The 25,489-nt window shown below is 43.1% G+C and overlaps 1 protein-coding gene across 5 annotated transcripts in view; it reads right to left on the bottom strand.

Moving 5' to 3' along the window:
- Positions 1-23,673, bottom strand: part of PCNX1 (pecanex 1) — a 1,666,514-nt gene extending 1,642,841 nt beyond the window's left edge. For 2 of the 5 annotated variants that reach the window (XM_069638595.1, XM_069638598.1), the window contains exon 1: positions 23,319-23,672. In XM_069638595.1, coding sequence (XP_069494696.1) covers positions 23,319-23,471 — 153 coding nt within the window. In that variant the 5' untranslated portion in view covers positions 23,472-23,672. Of the gene's footprint in view, positions 1-23,318 lie in introns of all 5 variants that reach the window. The other 3 variants (XM_069638597.1, XM_069638599.1, XM_069638600.1) reach the window with 2 other exon arrangements.
- Between the last annotated feature and the right edge of the window lie 1,816 nt (positions 23,674-25,489).

The following is a 25,489-nucleotide window of genomic DNA, read 5'->3' as shown; positions in this document are numbered from 1 at the left end:
ACATATTCATGAAGCTGTGTGGATGAAATGGGATCCTATGTGTCTTTCTATTTTTGTTGGCAGTAGTCTCCGTTTTTATTTTTTGGGAGTATTTGCCTACTTTTAGGGAGTAAAAGTGGCCGATACACTCAGCCCTACAGAAAAGTGGCGTTTCTGAATTTCATAGTATGAACTATATTTCATTTTGTTGGGGAAGATGCATCATGTTGACTAGTGAACTTTTGAAAATGTACATGATCACATGATGAAATGCTTTTGATGGCAAACCTAGTTATGTAACCTGCAGGTTGCATACATCTTGCAACTGGTACTCAACCCATACTCCTTGATAGGTTATCCAGTGATATTGTCCCCATATATATGGTCACCATACACAATTTTTCCCGGGAAAAGGTTGTGGCGACATATATGGGATCAAGGGGAGCGGAGGTTGCAGGGGTGTCCCCCCGTGTACAATTTAATAATGTCCCTGCAAAAAACAGCAATTTGGTGACTTTTTTTGCCAGGCTACATTTTTGCAGGGACATCATCACATGGAACCCTTGAGATTCTATATTATCACCCTGTTGCTTTATTCCAGGTACCCTGAAAGTGATACAAACTACAATATTCCAGCTAGTTTGGCCAGTTCTCTGCCTGCTACGCAATCCACTCTGCTTAGTCTCTTTCCTCTTACATAGCGTATACACAAAGCGAACTAAATGCTTATGCAAAGTAGTGATCAATAGTTCCATCCAGTCTGTACATCCACAGATCTACTGCAATACCAAACACTGTAGTTAGCCTCCTAGAGCTTGCTCTGCTTTTTGATTGTATTATATATTACCACTTGCAGGAGACAGCTGTCCAAATTGTTTTCAGAGCCTTTTTAATCATACCTATTTATTTGTGTCCATTTATGCAGCTAACCTTTTACATTTTAGAGACACTCAAATATGGCTCGCAGACTTTTCACCCACTCAGAAAGGCGAGTACATTTAATGAAGGGTGAGTAGCATTTACAAGAGATGTTTTGATACTTTTACTTAACATTGACTTTGTTTGCAGTAACGGTCAAATAAAGGTTTCACTGTGCATACCAGACATGAAGTGGGTTTGTAGTGACATGCATCATTTTACAGAACTCCTATTTTAAATTTGTTGTCTACGTTGCTATGGGTCGAGGGCATTTCTCTTAGTTTGAATAGGCAAACTAAGTTACTCGACCTGCGGGTCTAGCTGAAGTTTAAAGAATTTGCTAGGCTTGACTCCTCTCACTAATGTCTTATTTCAGCGGTAAGCAAAACTGCTGTATTGTTGCTCATTTCATGTCTTGCGTACAAATAACTTCCGGTGACGAACAATATTAGTACAAAATTGCTAATCAAATGGGTCTGTTTGATAATCAAAAACATTTTGATTAGCAAACTCTGCTAATTCATTTCTGAAAACTAATTTATGCCTTGCTTAGTGGTGTGAGGAGACCAGAACTAAAGGTCTAGGAGAGTGTTGAACCAGTATAATGGGCTATTGCTTTTAGGACCTCATCCTTGATAAATGGTTCCCTCTTTGTGCCCGTTATCTGAGAGATATGGTTCTCTGAGCGATAAGTCTTTTTGTCTGGAGTACAGTTTATCATCTAAAAGTTCCATCTGCCTGAGCAGTTCATGTCCATTCCTGCCATAGTGTGTCAGAGACGTCATGGGTTTTCATTTGCTGGGCTTGGGCCGCTCGGCTTTTAGCAGCATTAGTGAGCGTTCTGCATTCAAAGGAATGTTTTGGGCATTTTCCACAGCAGGCTTGCCCCAACACCGAATCTTGTCCAAGTGGATAATGAGCCCAGAGATGGGTTTCCAGATTCTAGGTGTTAAAGTAGGGAGTGGGTGGTTGAGGAGAATTGGGATGAGCGTGCATCGGGCGAGAAGGAAGCAGCACACAGTACAAGGTATTTAAGGAAAGGCAGTAGTAGGTGAGTATGTTTGGCAGCATGCAGACTGTTTTGTTTAGTTCGAGCGAGAAATAGTGCCCGAAGTTACTGGATGAAGTGCAGATCACTTTAGAGATTTGTCATGCCTCATCCGATACTACCCCTTCACACTAGTCAAAATGAGGGAGATTAGTAAAATGATGAACTCCACATATACTCAAGAAGGCCAATATAGTTTGTAGCCAGATTACAATGGAGGTGCTGAAGATTTCCCCAATCAGTCCACCAGGATTACGTCCCGGTATTGCCAAGGCATATGTGATCTATGCAGTCAGGACTGACTAAGAGGAATGCAGTGAGCACAGTGCAAATTTACACTTTGGTTGAGCACCATTGCCTGTATTTTGTGGAACCATGTTTGTGCAGCATCTCTAAGATTGTTAGTTCCTCCCAAAGTTGTCATAGTTCGGAGGGAGAACCAGTTAGAATAAGAGGCCACTACTAAGTCTATTGGATTTAACTCAATACATCAGACTATACTCCAGGGTACACTTTACTAGTTGCAAGCTACTAAAAAGATTAAACATCACTCATCCCCTGCTATGAATGCCAGTTCTCTACATGCAGACATCACACAATTACTTACACCCCAAGAGAGAACGACTAGCCAACAACTAGTGCCAAATGGAAATTAAGCTTCAAGTATTAGATTATACCTCCATCTTCAGACTTCAGTGTTCAGAGTCTGATAGGTATTATTTTCAGTTTCTTACAATTCCGGTAACATCAAAAAATGTGCATTTTGTATTTTATTTATTTACATAGCGCACCTGGCCTTGGCGATTCATACACTGCATGGACATGTACTGCTGTTAGCCACAGATGCAATGAGTTGTTCGTGGACAGTCCCATCTCAACTTACTCAACCTTTTATCCAGTATCCCCATAATAGCTAGCTTAAATTCCCACACCCAAAATGCAGTACTCATGCCAGCTATTACCAATTCACTAGGTCAAACACACAGTACTACCTGTCCAACACAAATCCCAGACAATTCACAGTTCAAGGCCACTAAATGTCAGTTAGGCGCTCAACCAATGCCACAACACATGAACATGGGTCGGATCACTCAGAAGTACAAACTGCTTTAAGTTGATTCGGATGGTCTACAAAGACGACATGTACCTGGAAGGAAGATACACGCATGGCAACAGAACATATAATTAGACTGCAGAAACACACCCTATGGACACACGAGATATTTCACTTCAAAGATGTTGACAAATTATTGCAGCACTTAGGTAAATGAGGGAAGTTACCAGGCAGTAACATGCCAGTCCTTGAGGCAAGTTGCACAATATGTACAATGCATTTATAGCGAGAGCGCCTGCGAGCGTACTTCGATACAAGGAATTGCACAATATTTTGCTTCACTATGGAGTGGTTAGCGTATTGCGTTATGTATAGAACTTTATGCAGTGTACACTCACATTATCGGACTGGATGGGCTGTGACGGTCCCGATGTAAGACGGGTCGGTCCTCCCAGCTTTGTTTTTTTCAAGTGTTGTCAGTTGTATTTGTTGCATAACAATATACTACGTAATGCCTGTGCTGATCTGGGCCATTCATAAAATATGAGGGCATTTACCCCCATCCTCTGCATCCATTTACCCCCATCCTCTGCATGCCAACCCGCTGCCCTTCAACGTTAGGCCTGATCAACCAGCCCAGTGGATCATTCAGCTCAGTGAATCTTCGTTAGGTGGATAGCGTCTCCTCATTGATCTAACCCAAAACGTATTAAAAATCAAAGTTACTGACTATTAATATTAGTGCACAAACCCGGCAAAAATCATAATCATAGTTGCCTTCTGGTGCTAATAAACGCAGACAAAGAACATGGGAGAGGCGTTTAGGACTTGCCCGCACTGGGTCCTCTAGGGAATTACCATAGAGAAGGAAAAGGAAAACAAAAACAAACAAAAAAAACGCATGAAAAATGTGCGAGGACTTGCATAATTTATTTGGTCGCTTCCGGTCTTCTGTTGGCATCAAAGGAACATTATTGGCTTCCTCTTTTATAGCAGAAGGCAACAGAAGGAATCACGAAGGCAGACCCAGGGAATGCGAGCAGTTAGAAAGATCAGATTGTGTGAAAAACAAAAAGAAAGCTTTAGCAAGAGCATAGCTGCATATCCACCAACAAATGTATCAAGAATTGATGTGCCTTTTCCTCCGTCATCCGCATCCCTGCATGTAGCCCCCTTCACCCCTTCATACACCTCACTCTACACAACCACACCTCCAAAGCACTACAAACCGCACGCACATCACTACATCTTAACAAAACACACAGCCGCACAACACATGACTGCTACCAACCGAAAAGCACACCTAAGCTCAGCGAACGGTGTTAACCGAACTGAGGCTGCCAAAAGCACATCACAGCTTTCTTGTATTTGTATTTTTTTTGTATTTTATTAGAGCTTATATAGTGCTTCTGTCCAAAGCGCTGCACAAAATTTAAAAACAGTACAAAAATATGAGAAAGATAGGGAGGATCATATATCAGTTCTGAAGGCAAACAATCAAGGACAGTGAAGATGATTTTTCAAAGGGACTAAATAGAGAGCAGTGATAGAACGAAGAGATAGAGGAAGGGTGTTCCAATGAAGAGGAGCAAGAAGCTGGAAAGAATGAAAGCGAGACTGAGCACAGGGTGGACAAGGAACAGTCAACTTGAAAAAGACAAGAAGAGCGAAGAGGTCGAGAAGGAGAATAAATAGGACAAGAGGGCACCAAGGTAGTCTGGAACTACTAACCCATAGAGAGATTTAATGACTAAGCAGAGAAAATTGAACTTAAGCCGAGAATGAAAAGATAACCATCCAAGAGATGCAAGTGATGCAGAAATAGAATCACGATAGAAAAGAAGGCAGAGTAAACTAACAGAAGAGTGGTATATAGATTTCAAAGGAACCAGACGAGATGAAGGAAGACCAGAGCGAAACAGAGCAATAGAAAAGTAGAGAAAAAAAATGAAATAAATAAGCAGTTTAGTTGCATGGAAGGTAAGAAAAGAGAACTTTATGAATATTATACAGATGAAAATGGCTAGACCGGGATGTGAGAGAAATATGATGGATAAAAGAAAGATTGGAATCCAGATCTTGCTCTTTTTCCTCGCTCAACCTTACTAACACATCCCACCCTCTTTCCTGATTCACCAGGGGACCACTCCGGTGGTGATAGTGCGCGATATAAATATCCTTTAACATTAACATGCCATAACCTTCCAAGTATGCCCTTAGAATTCCAATTGTACCCATATTATTATATAGCCCCTCGCCGCACAGCGCTCTGCTGTTTCATGGCGGGGTTTGCACTATATAAAACCCAGCACATGCAGAGACACAGTGACCTGAAGGAGACCGCTTTCACGGTACATTCAATCCACGCTTCACAATACGCCGTTTTGCTTACTGTCGTTATTGTTTTCTGTGGAGCAATCACGGCAGTATTGGGTAAAGGTAATGCAACTATGTTCATGCACTGGGCATCTCAGACTCCTTGAAATGCAACAGGTCTTAATACTGCTAATTTTACCATAGTGCAGGGTCTGAGGCTGGTGGTTCTCCAAATGATTTGGACTACAACGTCCATGACTCCTCGCTATTGATTCAGATGCTCTGGCTGATGGGACGTTTAGTCCAAAGCAGCCAAAGGTTAGTGTTAGTGGTTTAGCAGTGTGGTGCTCAGTTTCTTCACCCACCTCCAGAAGCCCCTGCAATATAAAAGCATATTCGCACTTGAAGAAAGGGGGGGGGCGGTCAAACCCCTCAGCGAGTGAAATACATGATTTCCTAGACTAGAAACGGGAACATTGCATCATCTTTGCCGAATGGCAAATGGTTGCAGTTTGACATGTAGGCAGCTCATCGGTTTTTAGTCTCTTGATAGAAATGTAATCTTCCTCACGACTGGAGAGTGGTCCGAGATTCTTATAGTCAACAAATGAGTGCAGAAATTCAAGTTGCAAGCTACTAACCAGCCATAAAATGTCACTTGCTACCTCAATTCTATACAAACAACATTTATTACTTGCCAACAGTCAAATATCACTAGCCAATGTCTAATGGCAATGGCGAGTGCACATTTTGCACCCTGGTTATCATCAGCCCCTCCGAAACATCCTTCGCCGGTTTAATGAACGCCAGGGCATTATAGATGCAAACACATGCAGGACTGCAGATAAGGATTTCAAGCACAAGTATTTTTCTCCCTGTTTTTAAAGCAGAAATCAAAAAATGTTCAAGGGGAGAATAAATAAAGATTCCATCCCCAAAGAGGATATTTTTTTTTTAGTTTTTTTTTTTTAAGGGAAGTAAAAATATATTTGAACTCTAAAACATCACTTTTAGCAATGTATACATTGCATCTAGTAAGTATGCATTTTTACCTTAAAGAAAGTTACTCTTCAAGCAGCATACGTAATACGGCGTGGCCAGGATAGCCTGAACTTTTGACATGGGCAATTCCGTTCCTGAAAGCGAGGCCTGCTAATCAGACCCCTTTTCATAATGCCCAATACCAAAAATCATAGTGCACTCATGTGTCTTTGCTGGGTCAGTCAGTCATCTCCAGCAACTGCCCTGCAGTGGCAGTGGCGCAGATTCAACCATCTGCACCTCTGCTTCAAAACATAATTGCATATCCCAGCCAACTGGTGGCACATTAAACTGTAAATGTAAGCCATGTCTACTTATGAAACAGTGGCTGCTGAGGTTACACAATTATATAGCTACAACATCCGGATGTCACTGTCAATTGGTGAAGCAATTCACTCATGACATGCGTTTAAGCAGTCTGGCTTGGGAGTACCCACAAAAACCACGTAGGTAGTTGTAAGCAGATTCAATTCAACACTACAGCTATGTCAATGCCTAGTCTGGGAAACCCTTATTGGTATATTTTTATATCCAGTTCGTTTACTCTGGATGACAACCCTTATATAACACCCCTCTCTTAGAATCCCCCTGACCCCACTGAGCCAAGAAGTAGGTTTGTTTTGCAAATTAAAAGTTTTATTTGAAAACTAAACTATATATCACTTTTATAATAAATTAATATTTGATAGCACACTTGTGAAGATGATAGTGATGAACAATGGATAATGTTACAGTGGTACACTCTTTTTGATGGCTTAGAAGTGATAGAGAGGATAAAGTAGCTGAGAATGCTTTTATGGCTTCAAGGACAATGCAATGATGAATGAAAATGCAGTACAGAAAATAAACTTGATATGACTTCAACAAAAGACAATGTAATCACTTTTCTTTGACAATTCACCCCCCCCCCCCTTATGCAAGGGTAAAGAGATGGAAGGAAAGCACACAGTTCTCAGGAATGCAATCAAATATAATTCAGTTCCCCCCTAGCAAGCTTAGAGGAAAAGGGATGATTTTAACACAGGCAAAGTACTTTAAAGGTGGTATGCAAAGAAGTGAAAAATATGCTAAAATGATTTTAATTCCTTCTAGAGGTTCAGGGTGGGTGACAGCTACTTTGTATTAGTTCAGGATCACTTTAGCAATGCTCTATGAAGGATTGTCAGGTTGCAAACGAATTTTAGCAAAGGAAAGAAAGGACAAATAGTTTTACACGTGGCTGAAATTAAGAAAAATGTCAAATCGCAGCAAATTTAGTTGCGTGCGTCGAGCGCAATTACGGAGGCACGCTCCTAGCACAAACGGTTCCGGAGATATGGCCGATTTAGTAAAGGTAGTTTTTCGGATTTTAAATTTTAAACCTCAGAATGACAGATGACAGTTTCAGTTTTAAAGATGACAGAATGACACGATTATAGGAGGCAGTTCTAATAGGCTAAAATAGTTTGGATTAGATTATTTTAAACTAAGATTGGTTTTGGCACAGTGCTAGCTGGGTACTCGCACTAGATTTTGGACAGGAATGCGACTTCGTCACCGATCGGGCCAGGATTGGCTGGACTTCTGCTAGCAGTTCTTCACAGAGATCTGGTCTCTGGTTCTCTCTGGTTCCGGATACAGCACTGCTTTCTGGATACTGCTACAGGTTCTTGCAAAGGTTCTTGGGAAAGAATTCAAACAGCTCACCCGGCTGTTGAATAGTTTGGTTGGTTTTGAGGCCTGCTGAAGAGGATTCAGCTTGTGGATTCAGGCCTCTCTGCTACATATTCTGGAGTTAATTTCTGGTCTCGGTAGATTGATGGATTTGAAGTCTGGATCTCTTGATGTGAAGTCTGAAGTCCCCTGGCAAAGCGTCCCGCAAGAAAGTGGAAAGTGAATGTCTCTACCTGGGTTTCAATGTTCCTTTTATGGGTTTTGAAAATGGGTGTGTGCCTGGGCCTAGCTAAGCCTGCCCCTCTCACTTATCATTGGCCAAGCTTCCCTCTCTCCCTTGATTGGGGGAAAGAAATGGAGTGTCAGAGTGATGCTGTAGGTTTCATGGTCAGAGGAACCTCCCCTTGTCAAATTGCACACAAATCCATTTCTGACCCAAATACATATTTATCTATGTACCATTTTTCTAATAATATAGGTCCAGTTAACATTTTCTATAGCACCAGACCATCCGATCCCTGTCTTTGTACGATGTTGTGTCCACTTATGACAGAATTCTCCCCTTTTCATCCAGATAACCTCTAAACCTTTCCAGATTTTACACAAATGTGCACCAGGGATATGGGTTTCAGATGATAAAGTGTCAGATTTTTAACATACATACATTTGGAGTAACAACTTTTCTGTTTCGCTACTATCCCCAAGAACATACCACAGGGTCCTAACACCTCTTAAAATGTGCACAGAAAAATCGCAAGAATGATGATGTTATTTATATAATTTTGACAAGTCCGCACTGTGAATTATCCATCTTTTTAAAATCATGCTCTGGCCCCAAAGGGGTGTGGTTTTCCAAAGCACATGGTGGAATTTCTGGTTTATCCACTTCCCCCAAGCTCAGCTGGCTCTCACAGGCACTGCCCCTCCCAGTTTCTCCCAAGAGGAAGCCATTTTACGACCCCCCAAATATAACATTTGCCTGAGTCCAGGACAGGGCTTTGTTCAACTTCCTGTAGTCTGCAGGTACCACTCCCCTAATTCAATCAGAGAGGTGTCACCTCCTTTTGGTGGGGGCAGCAGGATGCGCCCAGGCCTGGGATGAGTTGTTGAGCCAGTTTAACTCCTGTCGGGGGTAGTGGTCAGGCAGAATTCAGCTAAATGTCTCTTTAGTTCCCAATTTTCTACATTCAAATCCAACTTACAATTTTTGCACATGCAGCTAGAATGCTGATTCTAAGTTAAAAACTATGACATTTAAACAATTGCAACCTATGTGACACTCATAAGTAGGTCACTCATTTGTTCTAAACATTTCGATTTTAATGGCTTTAAACCCAAATTCACTTAAGCTGCTGACATCCCCAGCTATTTTTTATATATACATTAAATAATTACTTCCTTCAAGTCATTTCAGAATAGTTTTACATTGTATCCACCTCTTAGCAAGTCTTTCCTTGGCCTGGTTTGGGTTCATTTGTTCAGTTTTACACAAAAGTATGGTGGTTTTAAAACGCCAGCTTTCTGATAGTGGTGAGCACCAGTATTGCATCCATTGTTGACATTAAGAAAATTAATTCCCCACAGTTCTGGATTGCTTTTGGCAATCAGCATTGCCATTCCCAATGGTTTCAGGCTACTGTGTGTGTAGCCCAATGGTGGTTTTAGGCAGTGCCCTGCTGTGCTCACAACATAGGCAAAAATGGGTGGCAGCCTATTCTTCATGTTTTCCCTGTGCACTCTCTGGGGAGTTCTGGCCATCATGATGTTTTCAATGCCAGTACTGCACAGTTTTATGGTAGGGCTTGGCTGCATGGGTAAAAACATCCCACATAGTCCTGACCATGGCCTCACACAAGGGGATCGATTTCAGGAGTCAGTTTGAAGAGGTGGAGAGGACAGAGTAGCACCGAGGAAAGGTATATTATTTGATGGTGCTGAAGCTCCCAAAACTACCACCCCTCTCCGCTTCCTGCAGAGAAGGCACTCTACGTATTATATTAGAAGGAAAATAACATGTTGCAGCAGCTTCAATTGGACGCCCGACAACTGTCTGGGTTTTGATCAATCCGCTGTAGCATGTTACCTTTATAAGATGGGTGGATGCTGCCCTTAGTCAATTCATCTTTAGACGTCCAAGTGAATCCTTCCTATCATGTACTCTGTTGGGATAATCTATTCCAGAGTCCACTGACATATAGGTGAAAACAGAAGCTCTTCCTCCTACCCTCTTATGGGGCACATTGGGTTGAAACGGATGTGGATAAAGGCTTCTTTGCTGCCGGTGCACTGAAACCAGAAGCCTGCTCGCTTGAGGTGAAGGATCCCCTGTAGCTGTCAGAAGCTTCCTGGAGTGAAAGTGTGGAAAGAAATTGTCTCACTGTGTCCGTAGTAACCCTCGCCCGGGCCTCCAAACCACCAGAAGCAGCTCACAAACCTGTGTACCACCTTGAGACACGTTCAAGCTCCCCCAACTACCTTAGAGAATCTACAAGACCTTTAGTGCTGCTTACGGTACCAAGCGCTTTGAAACACTTACCTTTTGAGCCATCCATACCCAGACTCGATCAATTGAAGCACACCGTCACGTTGGAACACCAACTAGACCAGCTGGAAGGTCCTGCCTCGTCCCAACCGAAGCATTGCATCGCTGCTGACTCCACTGCCGGCTCGATCCACTGGGATCCCGCACCACAAACTGACTCGATGGCGACTCAGCACGGTTGAACAGTCTGGACACCAGCTCGTCTATAGTAAAGCATCTAGAACCGTGGTTTGACATTGCCTAGCCACAAAGATGAGAAATCAAAGCTATTTAATATGGAGCAGGCAAACAATGACATTTGCTGCTGCAATCTTTTGCCCGAGCACCCGACTATCAGCCCAGAATGCCCCTTTGCTCTAAAATCTGCTTTCCCTTTCCTTTGCTGAGGTGGGCAGAGGATGTTTTTATTCGTTGTGTGCATTATTCGTTTAAAGATTCTATTTTTACAGAAACTGGTTGGGCATTTTCTTTTGGCATCGCTTTACTATGGTTTTTATGTGTCAACTGTACCAGCTCACACTTCCGAATAGCATAACCTGCTCTCGACCAACATTAAGTTACCAAACGAGGCGAAGGAGGTATAGCTGTGGGGATACGCCCATTTCACCTTTATGCTCGGTAGCACTGCTGTTTAAGTAGCGTGGATCCGAGTAGGCAGTTTAGACACTACTCATCCCTGCACTCCTGCAGAGTAGTAATCACGGTGTCAATGGGGGTGGAGGGGGAAGAGGTGGGGAGAAGGGCAGGGGTTGAACGCAGCCGTAAATGTCCCTTCTCGTGCTTCCTGGCCAGAACACCGGATCAGACAACACAAAGCACTTTACCACTTACAATTTCAAAACATCAGAAACATGGAGGCACAGCCATCTAGTCCCTTGCCTCGGAATGAGCCCCTGGATTCTCAGCCGAGAGTCCTTCCCGGATTGTCATCATTCAAGACAGACACGGAAGCAAACATTTCCACTGTGGGCTGTGTCCTTCACTGGGGCCATCTTCCATTTACCTCAAGCGGGACACAGCAAACCTATTGGCACCCAACACTATGTAGAGAACACGGCACATTGCTCACTCAAGGACACACAAAGCCTGGGTGGGGCTTCTTTGGCTTTTAGTGCTGCGAAGTGGCAGCAGAGTGGCACAGCGCTAAGAATAAAAAGATATTTAAAAAAATAACGTCACAGAACAGCACCTCATAACTACAAACAGGAAAAAAGCATTACGCAATATACAATATTGTAACCCAACATAGCCAACAGCACAACAAGATCAGGTGTTCTAGCACTGCATTCCTCCTGGTTTTAAACACTAATGGGTGATATGTTTCCCCCCAATATAAGGAGATACCTTATGGATCTACCACTAAGAGGTCCTCCATGCTGGGATTCGAACGTGGGGCCAGTCTGCAATGTGTATGTCCAAGGGAACTAACTCGCTGAACTAGCCGCATCCAACAGCACAACAAAATGCAACAGCATAGCATAACGTGAACTAGTATAAGACTAGATCATACAACAACAGCAAGGGTACAGCAATATGACGTGAAATTTGAATCCGTTTATAAACTACCCTTGCTAGCCAACACGTGTAATCACAGCAGCCATCAAAACCATTCTTAATAAATCGATGGAGAAGTTTGGGGATCTATCTGCGAGAATCTACAGTAAAACTTAAGGGGCAAATTCCCACTCAAGCTCAGCTCACTGCAAAAACCTTGAAGAATGTTTCAAATACAAAAACGAAGCGAAGAAAGAGGTCGTCAGAAAAGCAATAGAGATTAAAATAGAGTTCAATTCAATGGTAGTGATGCGTAGAATAGCGTAGGACGTAGAAATGTGTTTCTTTATAGAAAAAAAATACCTCAGCAATGCAGTTATAACAGATGGAATTCCGGTCCATAGGAATAGTGTGACAAAGCCATTATTTAGCGTAGAACACAGATTTGTCTCCTAACTCAATCTAGTTTATTAACAGAAAACAGGGAAAGAAAACTTTTTAAGACTAAATCCAATGCAGGCAGTGTTTCAATTTCAGAGAGGCATCGTAATGACATTTAAGTTGGTGGCGACTCATTCAGCAACTGTTGCAAAGCAGTTTCGGGGAAATTCAAGTTCGACAACATTTCCAAAACAAGACACCTGCATACAGAACATGTCAATGTACTATTTAAGCAATAATGCCAGCTTGATCAGCTGAAAACGGGCTGGGCCCGAAGTTATGAGGCCGAGCGAAGAGTAGTTTTAACGCCAGGACCCAATGTCATTACCAGCAGAGCCCCAATGCCATTACCAGCGGATTAAGCAATCTTTTGTAGGGTCATCACCACCAATTATAATGCATTCAGGAAACAACGTAAGACCTTCCTTTCCTCACACTAACATTTGACCAACAGGTTGCAGTGCTGTGTACTCACTTTTTATCACTGGGAGGAGGCTTCCGCTGGGACAGTAGAGCTCACGAAAACTTTTATAATGTACTCTCTTGCATGACCTACTGAAATAGCCTTCCTTTATGCAAGCCTATCCCTGAAATCCATGGTACAGTTGACCTCCGGTGGTCTGGACAATCAGTAGCTTGAAAAATGGCTATCGTGTTAAAGCAGCGTTAAAATCCCTACAATGGCCGCAGAATAGGTAGAGGGTGGACTTTAAGACTCTCTCTATTGGACAGAGGAGCCCCTTGAGTTATAGGCCCCATGCAATTTACTCTACACCCCTACCGGGAACCTGAATTCCATAGCAGATGGGTTTGGGATTTCGAAATAAGACTTGTTGTGGAGGCAGAATTATTTCATATCCAAGTCCCCTTCCATTCCTCCCCACCCCAGCGGCACTATATACCCCAGATGTTGCAGTGGGCATTGATCTTAAGGTGGGAAATCAAGCTCAGTGGCATTCTAAAGATACAGGGTGACAAAAAAAAAAAATGACTAGCCCTGGCCCAAGCAGAAACAAATACAAACCCCACCTCACACCACCACCATCTTCGAGATGCACCATGTTCACCAAGAAGGACCAGGAAAGTAAGCCACATAGTTGCTAAAAACATTCATACAAGTACCAGTGACACAAAGTCCACCCTGACTGAAATCTAGATGATCACTTTTTGGGGGAACAAAAACAAGAAGGGATAGCTATTTTAAGACGCGTCGCTGCCATTATTGCATACAGCAAAAGTCACTTCACAAAAATGTCTGAGCAGGCGACGGTGGAGTAGCCTGGATGAACTAAATGACTAAGTAAAATCATTTAGATTACCTGTGTGGAATCAGGGAGATACCCCCCCCATCCTGGAAAAGGGCTTTATCTTCCCTATATTTAAGAAGGGGGACCATGCAAGCCCAAGTGCCTATAGGCCAATATCATTACGGACACCTCTATTAAGATCTTTGGGAGAGTGCTTCTACGCCATATTGAAACCTGGCTGAAGGAACAGACGGTTCTTTCTGACATCAATTTTGGCGTCTGCCCGGGAGTAGGCACTATGGAGCAGAGCCTTAATTTGTATCTTCTGGTGGCCAACTCGGTCTTTTGTAGGGGAGAGGTGGTATATTTACCATTTATGGACCCGAGCACTGCATTTGACAAGGTAGACAGGCCAGAGCTTTGGGCAGCGCTCAGGTCCTTGGGCTGCCCTGCGGTCATACTGAAGGTCTTGATAGAAATCCACAACGATAATGAGGCTTGTGTGCGTAGTGGTCGAGGGGCTCAGTGCACAGTATGCTTTAGGGTCGGCTGTGGAGTGAGGCAGGGCTGTCTTCTAGCCCCAATCTGTTTCTGCCTCTATATTAATGGCCTCTCAAAGGATTTGGTGACTATTTTGGCAGATGGTATTGGGGGGGGGGGGTGAGTCGGGCATTTCCTGTGCTGGCTTACGTGGATGACACCGTACTGCTAGCCAGGACCCGGAGAGCACTGCAGACCTTGATTAATGCGCATGCAGCATTTATGAGCAATTTGGGGTTGAAAAAATTAACTCTAAAAAAACAAAATAACAGCTGTAATGGCCAGAAAGCGGTCAGCTGCAATGAGACCCATGATTTGTGCTGGAGAAGTTATCCCCAGGATGAAGGTCTTTGATTTCCTGGGGATTAGATTCTCGGAAGCCATTACGGGGAAGGCACACCCAACTAAGCAGTCCGCTAAAATGAGCCAACAAATAGGGGGCATTTTTCGCTTCATGTCCCTATGTGAGGGTCAACCGCTTGATGTGGTCTCTAAGATATATGTCACACAATCAAAGGCAGTTACATTATATGGGGCTCCATTGTGGGGTTTCCAGAAGGCTGGTGAGTTACAAGTCAAGAAGAATATATTGTTGAGGATATTATTGGGACTCCCTAACTCTTCAGCATGCACTGCTATTCATAGAGAACTGGGCCTGGAATTGTGGGAGGATCAGTGGGCATTGGCGCCTATACTCTCTTGGGTTTGGTTATGGGCCAACGCTCATGCCTCTCTGTCACTTCATCATTAGCTCTGTTTTGGAGAGGACTGGGCGGCAAAATTCTGTGGCTGGACTATATAGCAAAAGCCTAGGAGAGGCCAATTTAAGTGTTCTTTTTCCTCCAGCAGCTCTCCTATCTAAATCAGAGGCAAATGGGTATAAACTTGTTCTGGGTGAAGCGTTTGCCAAGCGGAGAATACTTCTGGAGTATGAACATAATCCTGCCAAATTGCATGTAAAGATTAGCCGGCCCTTTGTGATTCAACCGTATTTAATCTGGGGTGTTCATAAAAAAAAGACCGTTGGTAAATCACTTGGGCAAGGTTCGACTGTCTGCTCTTACGAGGGAACACTGAAATGGAAAGGTTATCCGGATTCCGCTGCCTGCCCGGTGTGTGGGTATAGTACTGAAAATGTGCCATATTTGTTTTTTTTGCCCTGGGGTACTCCGGGATAAGGAGAGCGACATTAATTCCAGTTCTTAGGGAGTCTAAGATTTGCCATTACAGAGAAGCTATCTTATTCCTTTTAAGTGTAGACCCTGTTTTGGTTGCATGGGCATTACCTACCTATCTTAAAAGAATGATATATTTTAGAAAGGGGACACTAAGGATTTAGGGTGAGGAATGCCGTTGATCCCAATGTTGAGTGGTTTTGAACAGGGCATATTGTTTTTAGATATGTTCTAAATTGTATCAGTATTGTAAATATATATTGTGTTTCTTGTGGATGCTCTTAAAGGATGGGTTTTATTCATTGTATTTATTACGTTGGCTTTATGTGTTTTATGGATTTTTGGAATCCGAAATAAACTTTTTTCATTCAGAGTTAAAATATTCAGAGAACAAAAAAGGAACAAACTAGAAAAAAGTATGGCTTCTGTGTAGCAACGGGTTTTACAAAATTCTTCCCAGGGCGGCCTTATTGAACAGAGTTAACCAACTTTCATTATTTAGAAGACACCCTTGTCAACTATTACAAATGGGAACCGCAGCAAGCCTGGCTACTTTCCATATTGTGAAAGCGGCCCGGGGCTAAACAAAATCAAAATTGAAGCGTTGTGCAAACAGAAACAAGCTCTAAACGGCAGACTACAGTTATGCAGTAGTTAGTCGTACAAAAACAGCTCTTTTACTTTCCTCATTTAAAAAAAGTGTGCACTATTAAATATATCGCAAATATTGATATGCAATGCATCACAGAACGCGCCTCAAACTGTGTACAAGTATTATTAGTGAATAAAGGTACAAAACCTCCCTCCATCAGCATTTACGGTAGGGGGGCTTCAACATGTGGTTCTCCAGATGTTTTGGACTACAGCTCCCATGACCCTTGCGCATTTACTGAGATGGTTAGGGCTGATGGGGGTTGTAGTCCAAAACATCTGAAGTGGCAAAGGTTGCAGACCCTAATCTACGGCAACCGGCAGGTTCTTCCAAGATAGCTATGCCATGTATGGACTACGTTGGGTGCAGGGGGATTAGGGGCGGGGGGATTAAAATGAACGTTTAGGAGGTAACAAAAGTCCCATTTCAAATAAGAGTTCCAGGCAATTTATCTTTTTTGTAACTTCATAATTCGATGCCCCTAGTAAAAGATGCATTGTTACCCGAAGTTCATCTTCAAATCAGGAAGTAACCGTAGCGCTTTCTGCTGTGGCAATGCTATGAGAACATACCTGTAGAGGTGTGTGGCCGGAAGTAGGGGGCAGGCTTCAGCAGGCCAGTTCCCTTTATTGCGTTAGGGGTATTTTTACTAGGAGAATTTGCCTGTTTTTAGGGCATACTAGTGACTGGTACACTGCTTAGCCATAGGGCTGAAAGGACCTCTATGTGCTAGGCAGAGTGATGAGAAAGTGGTAGAGCCCGGCAGCTGCAGGGGTCTCAGACTTTGAGCAAGTCTTCTACTGCCTACTAATGGGACAGGGAAAAGCCAGTGGACCCCGGGAGAAATTCTGGACACTGAACATATCACCTTTGGGAAGCAAAATGCGACGCACAGGAAGCACACACAGCCTGTTCTTCTTATTAAGAAACCGGATATAAGTGAACAGCTGCGAAGATGCAGACAGACGATACAAGGGGACAAAACCCCTGCTGCTGCAGAAAACTTGTCAAGTAGGTAGACATTCTGGAAGGTCAGGAAATGAGAAACAGGGTTTTAGTTTTGCTGCAGAAGCAGTTGGCACTCCGAAGCAGAGGAAAGAACCAGAACCTGATCCAATCCACAGAAATAGGAGAACATGTAAAAGGAGACAGTTTGTATCCGTCAATGGGCCGAGACTCGGATATGAAAAGCAGGCAGAGAGTGGGAATTTGCACTCTAGTGATGAAACACATTCAGGGCATTGTCAGATAGAAGGCAGTGTCTATATATTGAGAAAAGCGTCAAACCAGGCGCACATTTCTGGCCTGGTAAATGGTGCACGAGGGGCGTCAGATAGACAGGTAGTCTACACACAACTAGTGAAGTATTCTCGATGGCAATTCCCAGAATCAACTTCCAGAACAAAGCAGAAGAGCAGTACCAATAGCATGCACGACACCCACTCTGCATTGTGCACATACCAATAGCATGCACGACACCCATTGCGCACGTACCAATAGCATGCACAACCCAATAGCATGCAAGACACCCATTGCGCACGTACCAATAGCATGCACGACCCAATAGCATGCACGACACCCACTCTGCATTGCGCACATACCAATAGCAGGCACGACACCCATTGCGCACGTACCAATAGCATGCACGACACAATAGCATGCAAGACACCCATTGTGCATGTACGACACCCACTCTGCATTGTGCACATACAGTTTTTGAAGCATATACCAGGGCTACGATTACTTGGACGCCTTGGCATCGATTTTAATCAGACAAAAGATAAAACAATTCCTCAACTCAAATGCCACCTCAGAAACAGGAACGTTTAAATCCAGCATTGCACGCCAATTGCGTCAACTTTGCTGTCAGATCATCAAACGGATAAAACATGGCAAGTGTTCATTTGTTCTTGAGACACACAAAACCCCAAACTGTTGGCACTGCCAATACTTGTTCAGTTAAGCTTCCAAGCCACTATATTAGCTGTATTACCTTGTTACTCGTTGGCTCAGGCATGCTGCTCATATGAGCAGCATTTCCCGATATTGTATTTGAAAGCGAGTTTGATTTGACAGCAATAACTATGAAGTGAATCTCTGTATTCAATACTACCTTGTCTTCCTGCCATCCCACACTCGATAATGAAAGTTTGTCCGAAACATGTTGCACACTGTAAAACGCTTCCATGAAACAAACAATGTATACCATTCATCAAGTATAAAACAAAAAGATCGAGTCGATTAATGAACAACATTATTGCACCGTTAGCAAGGTACAAACAAGTTATCAGCAAACGGGTGCACGCACAGAGCAAAGAAACATTGGTAGCCCGTTTTTCTAAGGCGGTCCATAGTCTTGCTCCAAAAGTAGTGGCGAAGCATCCAAAACATAAGCGTGGCTTGCCTTGCAATTAAGCTACTCGTTTTATCAAGCTCAGAAGAGGACACTGAAATGCTGAGCACCTGTGATCTGCAGGCTGCAAGAGATCTGTACAGCAAATGCGTTGCCCACAAAGCTACCTTGCCAGCAGCTGTTTGCGGTTATACATGTCAAAGTCCATTTTATATCAATGCATACACCCAAAACACATCCTCCTAGCAAGGCAGGGCCGCATATGCCTTGAAGCATGTACAGGAACCATGCATGCAACTTCAGACAGGACTTACTGCAAAGCACCAATCCTGTAGTCATCCTCCTTGCGCAAATGCATCCAGAGCAGATGGTTTCTTTCAACATTTTTCCCTTAACAAAATGAATCCGGTCCTCGCAAATTTCCTAACAAGCTCAGCATGTCTTATTGCTGGCACCACACCAGCTGCTTACACAGACATCCGGTAACTTCCAAAAATGATTAATCGAACAGCCCTGCGCTTTTTAGGACATCAGAATTAGGTTTCAAAGACCAATGGAATGGGATGGAATCTCAGCCCGATTCTTTCCCCCAGTTTTCTTCACTTGGAATTATTCGCCAATGGCCACCTCTGGAGCTTCTTTACCATTATAGTATGTCACGGACATCATGCGTACAGGTCTCAACACAGCAAAACGTTGCTGCGTCTAGTAGCCACCTTTGCGACTTCCCTTCTTCCTTTTACGACGTGACAGTTAACAAAAAATAAAAAATACTTTTTTTTTAAAAAAGTGCCTTTCAAAGATAAGACACTTACCTTCGAACATAAACTGAGGCAACATAAAAACGCAAAGCAAAGGGTGAAGAAAAAGAAGATAAGGTGTCTGACCATGACACTTATGATTGAGGATATAATGTATATATTGATAGACATTTGATGAGGAGGAACTAAAAGCAGTTCCTGGATATTGGGCATCATGCAGTGGCCTACCTCTGGTGAACTATGAGCTAGTTCCTTGCATCTGGAAAATCCAACTACCACTCTTAATCCCTTGCACATGCTAATTATGCTCACAACGTGATCTAGAGATATCCCATTTCCTCACAAATGATATGTCATCAGTTAGCATTAGGAGTCAAATGTTGCAGTTTGCGGAAAGCTAACCAGGGTATAAATAGACCCCCGCCTAATCCCCCCCACGGTTGATGCTTGAATGTACAATAGCCTGAAAGTAAAAACCCAATGGTATGAATGGGGGCACGAGAGAGGAAAGGTGGGCGGGGTGGGGGGAGGACTTCTTCAAATGGTCCATGGTCTGACATTTTGGCAAATCCATGGCCTGACATTTTGGCACATAAATTACGTCCTGGCGAGCTAGTTAAGCACATACGAGGAAAACCCAAATGATCAAAGGGTCTCTCTCACAAGGGATCTTAACACCTGCACTAAAAACAGGGTTAATTTGCCTTCTCCTTAAAAAAGCAAATCTGGAGGCAGATGACCCTGGAAAATCACTAACCTCCCTTTCCCAGGAAAGACAACTGAGAAGACTGAGTCCCCAAAAACTGCAAGAATAAAAAGAGAACCACGTGTAGTGCTGAAACAGCAACTCCACAGGTATTCCCACAATGCGATCACACATCATGGAGAAAGGAGTTGCATGTATCCTGGTCTTAACCTCCGAGATATTCCATGCGGTCAACCAGACATTCCCTACACTTATGGCAACACAGGTGGGCTTTGCAAGCGCATATGACTGGCTCACCACTCATTTGACAGACACCAAGTGGTTCAGATGGGTAGTCTCAGATCATTGCGTTGTCAAAATTGAGGGCATGGGTCTATTCTGTTGTCTGTTATATTTAACTCATTTTTGGATCCTCTACGAGCACTCCTCAGGGATCCAAGCATCTTCAATACACAGCTATGCCTTAAAATGTCAGCCTCATCGAAGACATCACATGGGTGAAAAACAGTCTGATGCTCAACAACTGAATGACAAGCGCATATATAAAATGTAACGTCACCAAAACTGAGTGTGCGCTCCTCAACCAAGTTAAAGTTATCATCCAATCATGGGTGTCTGACACAAACCTAAAAGGATCCCAGCAAATCTAGTCTAAGAACATCTAATCAATGGACCTCACCATCGACTAAAGTCTCTCTTGCAAACAGAACACTGCAAAACAAAAATGAAAACCGCTGTACCACCCGATACTGCTATGCAAAATAAAACCGTTCTCTCTGCCCCAACTTCAGGACAGCTGTACAGCCACTGTTACTATAACACCTATGCATGGGGGGTGGAGAGGCAGAAAAACATACTTGTGGCAAGTGTCCAAGCTTCAGCCCTCTTTCCACTGAAAATGAAAAACTGTAGCAAGACTAACTGCCGGCCTTAGGACATTTGAGCATACCTCCACCATAATTAGGAAAACACACTAGCTGTCGATACCAGCCCTGCTCAATTGTTCAAAACTATCTACTTATAGTCAAGACAAGAGACCCAAGCACATCCTACCTATCTTAAAATCTACTAATTTCACGTAATTTCAGAATCCACACCAACCAGAGACTGGAAGCAATTCACTGCGTACAGAATGCTGCGTGGCCCTGCTTAGAAGTTGCTTAAATTCTCAGACAGACACCGCCCTGTGGTAGAGAGCATCGCTTATGCCATCCTCCCCCTCTGCGTCTCCTGCTGTTTATTTTGAGCAGCAACCAGGATCTTTGCCATTAACAAATGCCACTATACCTAAAGTGATTACACATCCTCAATTCTGCCAGGGCACGGAATTATTCTTTGTTACTGGCTGCAGAGCTCTGGGCCCGTTTCCATTATGAATGTACAATGATCCAACACTGCTTGACGTAGGTTTTGGTCCATTAAAAATATACATACATAGGACAGCATCTTAGAGAAAACTTGTAATGTTCTTAACAGAGTGGGGCTATAGATGTCCCGTTAGTTGCTTTTTTGTAAAGCGCACTGTTCACCATTGTGACAGCCTCTTGCCACGGAGGGGCCCCAGGAGTGGGTGACTAGATTAGATGGAAAGTACAGCTTGGGGCAGGTGCCACTCGAACCAAAGTAATCGTTTATAAGCCAGGTACATAGCTTTTACATTCAAGAAATTACATACCTTGAAAAATACATGCACACAACACATTTCAACAGGTTCCAATGACTCCACCAAAAAAGTAATAAGAAGCACAGGTCTCATTTCCCTTTTTTGTTTATATTTGCGAAACTTTGATTTATCATAGCTTTATTTGCGATATGGCTTCAGGGCTGCAAAACACGCGTTTTGTTTTTTTCTGGTTTGTTCATACACTGGCAGGTTAAATAATCTCTTGGCTGGAGCTGCCCACGCAGCCAGTAACCTTCAGCAATAACAGGATTCAGACAAAGGCCAACACTTGGAAATTATCTGTAGGTCCACAACACACAGGGGCTAGCACACAAACTGGTTGGTGTTGCTAAAATACAAACTGCATGTTAATCTTGCAGTCACGGGTCACAACAGTGCATTTTATAAACTCAAAAGCGAGATCTGCAACAGTGAAAAGGTCACAAAATATCCAGAAATCTAATTTTTTTAAGCAAACAAAATCTAAAACACGAATGTTTTCCTCCCCATTTTGTGGGGAATCCGTATATTTGAGAGAGTAAAACCACAATTCTTAGTGCTGACAGATTTTTGGATAAGTAAAAAGAAATCGCAATATTTCCAGTAATGCAAACATTATTTAAAAGCCAACAAATGCCTGTAAATATAATTGTTATAATCTATATCATCTTGACATCAGACAGCACTATAACAGGGGTGTTTTTTGTGAAAGGTATTACTCATACTACAAGTCAGAACCTCTCCGCCCCCCCCCCACCCTCCCCCGAGCAGTGCAGGTGGCATAAAGGGTGTGACGAGCTACTAACCCGTTATTCACAATGGTTTTAAAGGGGGTACTGGCCAGATTTCAGACAGTAACCTAGACAGGTACACCATGTATCTGGACCCCTGACTGTAAACATGGGAAAAGAAAGATGTAAATAAGGACATCAGTACCATGCAAACTGGCCAGTGGCCCATCCTGCTGCAAAACCTCTACTTAAGTCGCCAGCTCTTCATTTATAATAACATTAGGATAAGCCCACCCCCTCTACTCCGCGTGTGCGCCCTACTTAGAATTCTGAGAAATTAACACTGTCCAGTTTTGCAGATTTTTTGGGTTCCATTTTTAAAGTGTGTATTATTTCATAAAACGTGCTTGGAATCTTTATTGTCCCATTTGTCATTTTATATCTAATAAAACACACCTAGATCAAAGACCTAGCAAACTGCTCTTTTGGTGACATTTAATGTTATCTGTGTACAACTAGTATAACCCCGCTATGTTATGTTTTCAACATTTCTATGACGAAATCGGATTTTGAATTGATTTTACATGCAATTAAGTTCAGTTTTATTCCACTATCGTCAGTATTGTACACGTTATTGCATGTGTGCCTTATTTGTCCCTGCTGAGTTGTTTTCTTAACCTTTTGGAGTTTATTGTCCCTGCTGATTGGTTTTCTTAACCATTTGGAGTTTGTCTTGGATTTTCTTAGTTCCTTTTTTAATTTGGCGTTTTATTTATGAATGTTTGCTTTCCTCTAATTCCAACCCTGTTCCTTCCTTTTTCCGTTTACCTTCCCCCCTTCGTTGTTTTTTTTTACATGTTTGTTTTCCTCATTTCTTGCCCCTTTAATTTCATAGGGCATTTTTTTATTCAGTGCATTTTTTCCATGTGTTCTCGTTTCCATTGTCACAACCTGCCTCGGCTCCTCGACTGCCCGCTGTCAGGCAGTGGGCCCTATTGACTCACCATGTAGAGGGTGAACGGCAAGCCGAGAAGGAAGAGCCAGAGGTAGAGGTGCAACGCATTCACCAGGGTGGTCTGGTGGGGGTCGTAGTACCACCCCCCGGTGAAGGAAGCCCAAACTCCCTGCCGCAGGATCTGTAGTGTCTGGGACCCCATCCTCTCCTCGCAGCTGAGCGCCGCGGTGCGGGGGTCACTAGCGCGCCGCCGGGACCCTCGGCTGGCCCCCGTAGAGCCACACTCCGACACCTGAGCCTGGCCTAGCCCGACTCCCGGCCGCCATATTGTCTCTTAGTATCCGGGAGGACTGGCTATGGACCTCCCGAGCTCGCTGTGCTAGACCTGCATCCCATGCGCGCCGCGCTCCAAAGCGAGAAACGGCGAGTGGAAAATGCTAGAACGCGCCTGTGTGTAAGGGTGTAGCAACAATTCGCATTTATAAAGCGGCCATGTTGAAATCAAAGAAAACATTCAGCTACAATACCAGACACGCTATACATTATTCTAAATACATTTCTAAATAGAAATAACTCCGATTTCATCAAATATAAACAGGATAAATGTTTATGGGGCATTTAAAATATATTTTTAAAACTGAAAAATATCACTAGTGTTGATAATGTATACAATATTACTAAGCTTTTCACGACTATTAATTGATTGAAAACTTGCTAGTGGACTTTTGTATTTTTTGATGCACCTTGTTTATTTACTTTACAATGCTAATGTAATTCAAACATGACCGCTCTGTTGTTGTGTGGTACATTGTCTGACAAGTTCCTATTATAGTCCTTCTTCTGTACCTATGCTAGAAGACGCCCGCCTTGTACCCACACCCTTCCAATTCCGTTGTTTTCGGGCACCTAGGAAGTTGTAGTTGTAAAATCATCTAGTTATCAGCCGGTTATCTGCCTTCGCAAACCAAACTGACGTTTTTGTTTTGAAGTGAAACTTAAAAAAATGTTTTGACCAAAAACAGTCATTTAAAAAAAACCTCTAAACATCATTTTTGGAAGGTATACATTTTCTTATGTTCCTGTACGATATTGGTGACTTTGTGTTCCCTTGCAGGAATGTGATCGAGAGGGCTCATGTACAGTGCAGGGTACTTTTTTGGCATTGCAAGTTAGACATATTAATTACCAAAGTAAATACAAGTGATGCATAAATGTAACATTCCCTTCAGTAGTCAGCATTTTGGTGTACCCTTTGTCATCTTAGGTGTCATGTGATTTGATTTTGGTTATTTGTAACGCCCCACAGAACAGACTTAACTGTATAATGGCGGAGCTGGAATCCATAGATGATAGATGAAAAATGGTGCACACACAAACCCCACAACCTCTATCCCCCTTATTTAAAGAGGAAGGTCTTGAGGGCCTTTCGAAACTGATAAAGCCTCTCAGAGGACTTAATCGCTTTACAGATGCTATTCCACAGCCTGGGACCAAGAACCTTCTATCTCCCCTTAAGACACATATTGACGATGCAACGGTCAACAACAGCTGGTCCTTTGATCGTAACGTCCGAGTTGGCTGGTAACAACAGATTTTATTACTCAAATACTCCGGGGCCAGGCCATGTAAGCATTTAAAAATAAAACAGTCCAGCTTGAATTGAATGCGCTCTTCCACTGTCAACCAGTGTACGTTTCGGTGGAGATGGGATACATAAGCTGATCTACCTAAATGGCCGACCAGTCTGACGGCCGCATTCTGGGATTTTTTAAGCCTGTGCAGTTGTTTGGATGGAATGCCCATCAATAGATTATTCCAATACTCCAGCTGGGCACTCGTTATAGAACCCACCACCATGGCATGCTCCGCCCCTGGGATAAATGGCAGAACTTGCCGTGGCAATCGCTTCAAGTACAAAATAGCCTGCACTTTGGTGCCAACCTGCGGCTCACTTCGGAGGTTGTCTTCCCAAATGCAGCCCATGTTTTTAATCTTACGGGCAAACTTCAGTTCTACGCAAAGGATATTAGGGACGAAGGATTCTTTAGCAGTCATAATAAGATATTTGGGTACAACCAATGCTAGTTCCATTTTGGGTGCATTCAATTGGAGCTGGTTTTTGGACAATCATTCACTTACATCTTCCAGGCACTGCTTCACTTTGAGGAAGGTGTCCTTGATGTTTCCGATTTTGATGAAGATCTCAGTATCGTCAGCATA

The sequence above is a fragment of the Ambystoma mexicanum genome, chromosome 14 (assembly GCF_040938575.1).
Source record: "Ambystoma mexicanum isolate Mex_15411 chromosome 14, UKY_AmexF1_1, whole genome shotgun sequence".
NCBI lineage: Eukaryota > Metazoa > Chordata > Amphibia > Caudata > Ambystomatidae > Ambystoma > Ambystoma mexicanum.
Note: the sequence above shows the minus strand (reverse complement) of the source record. Positions and strands in the feature narration are given on the sequence as shown.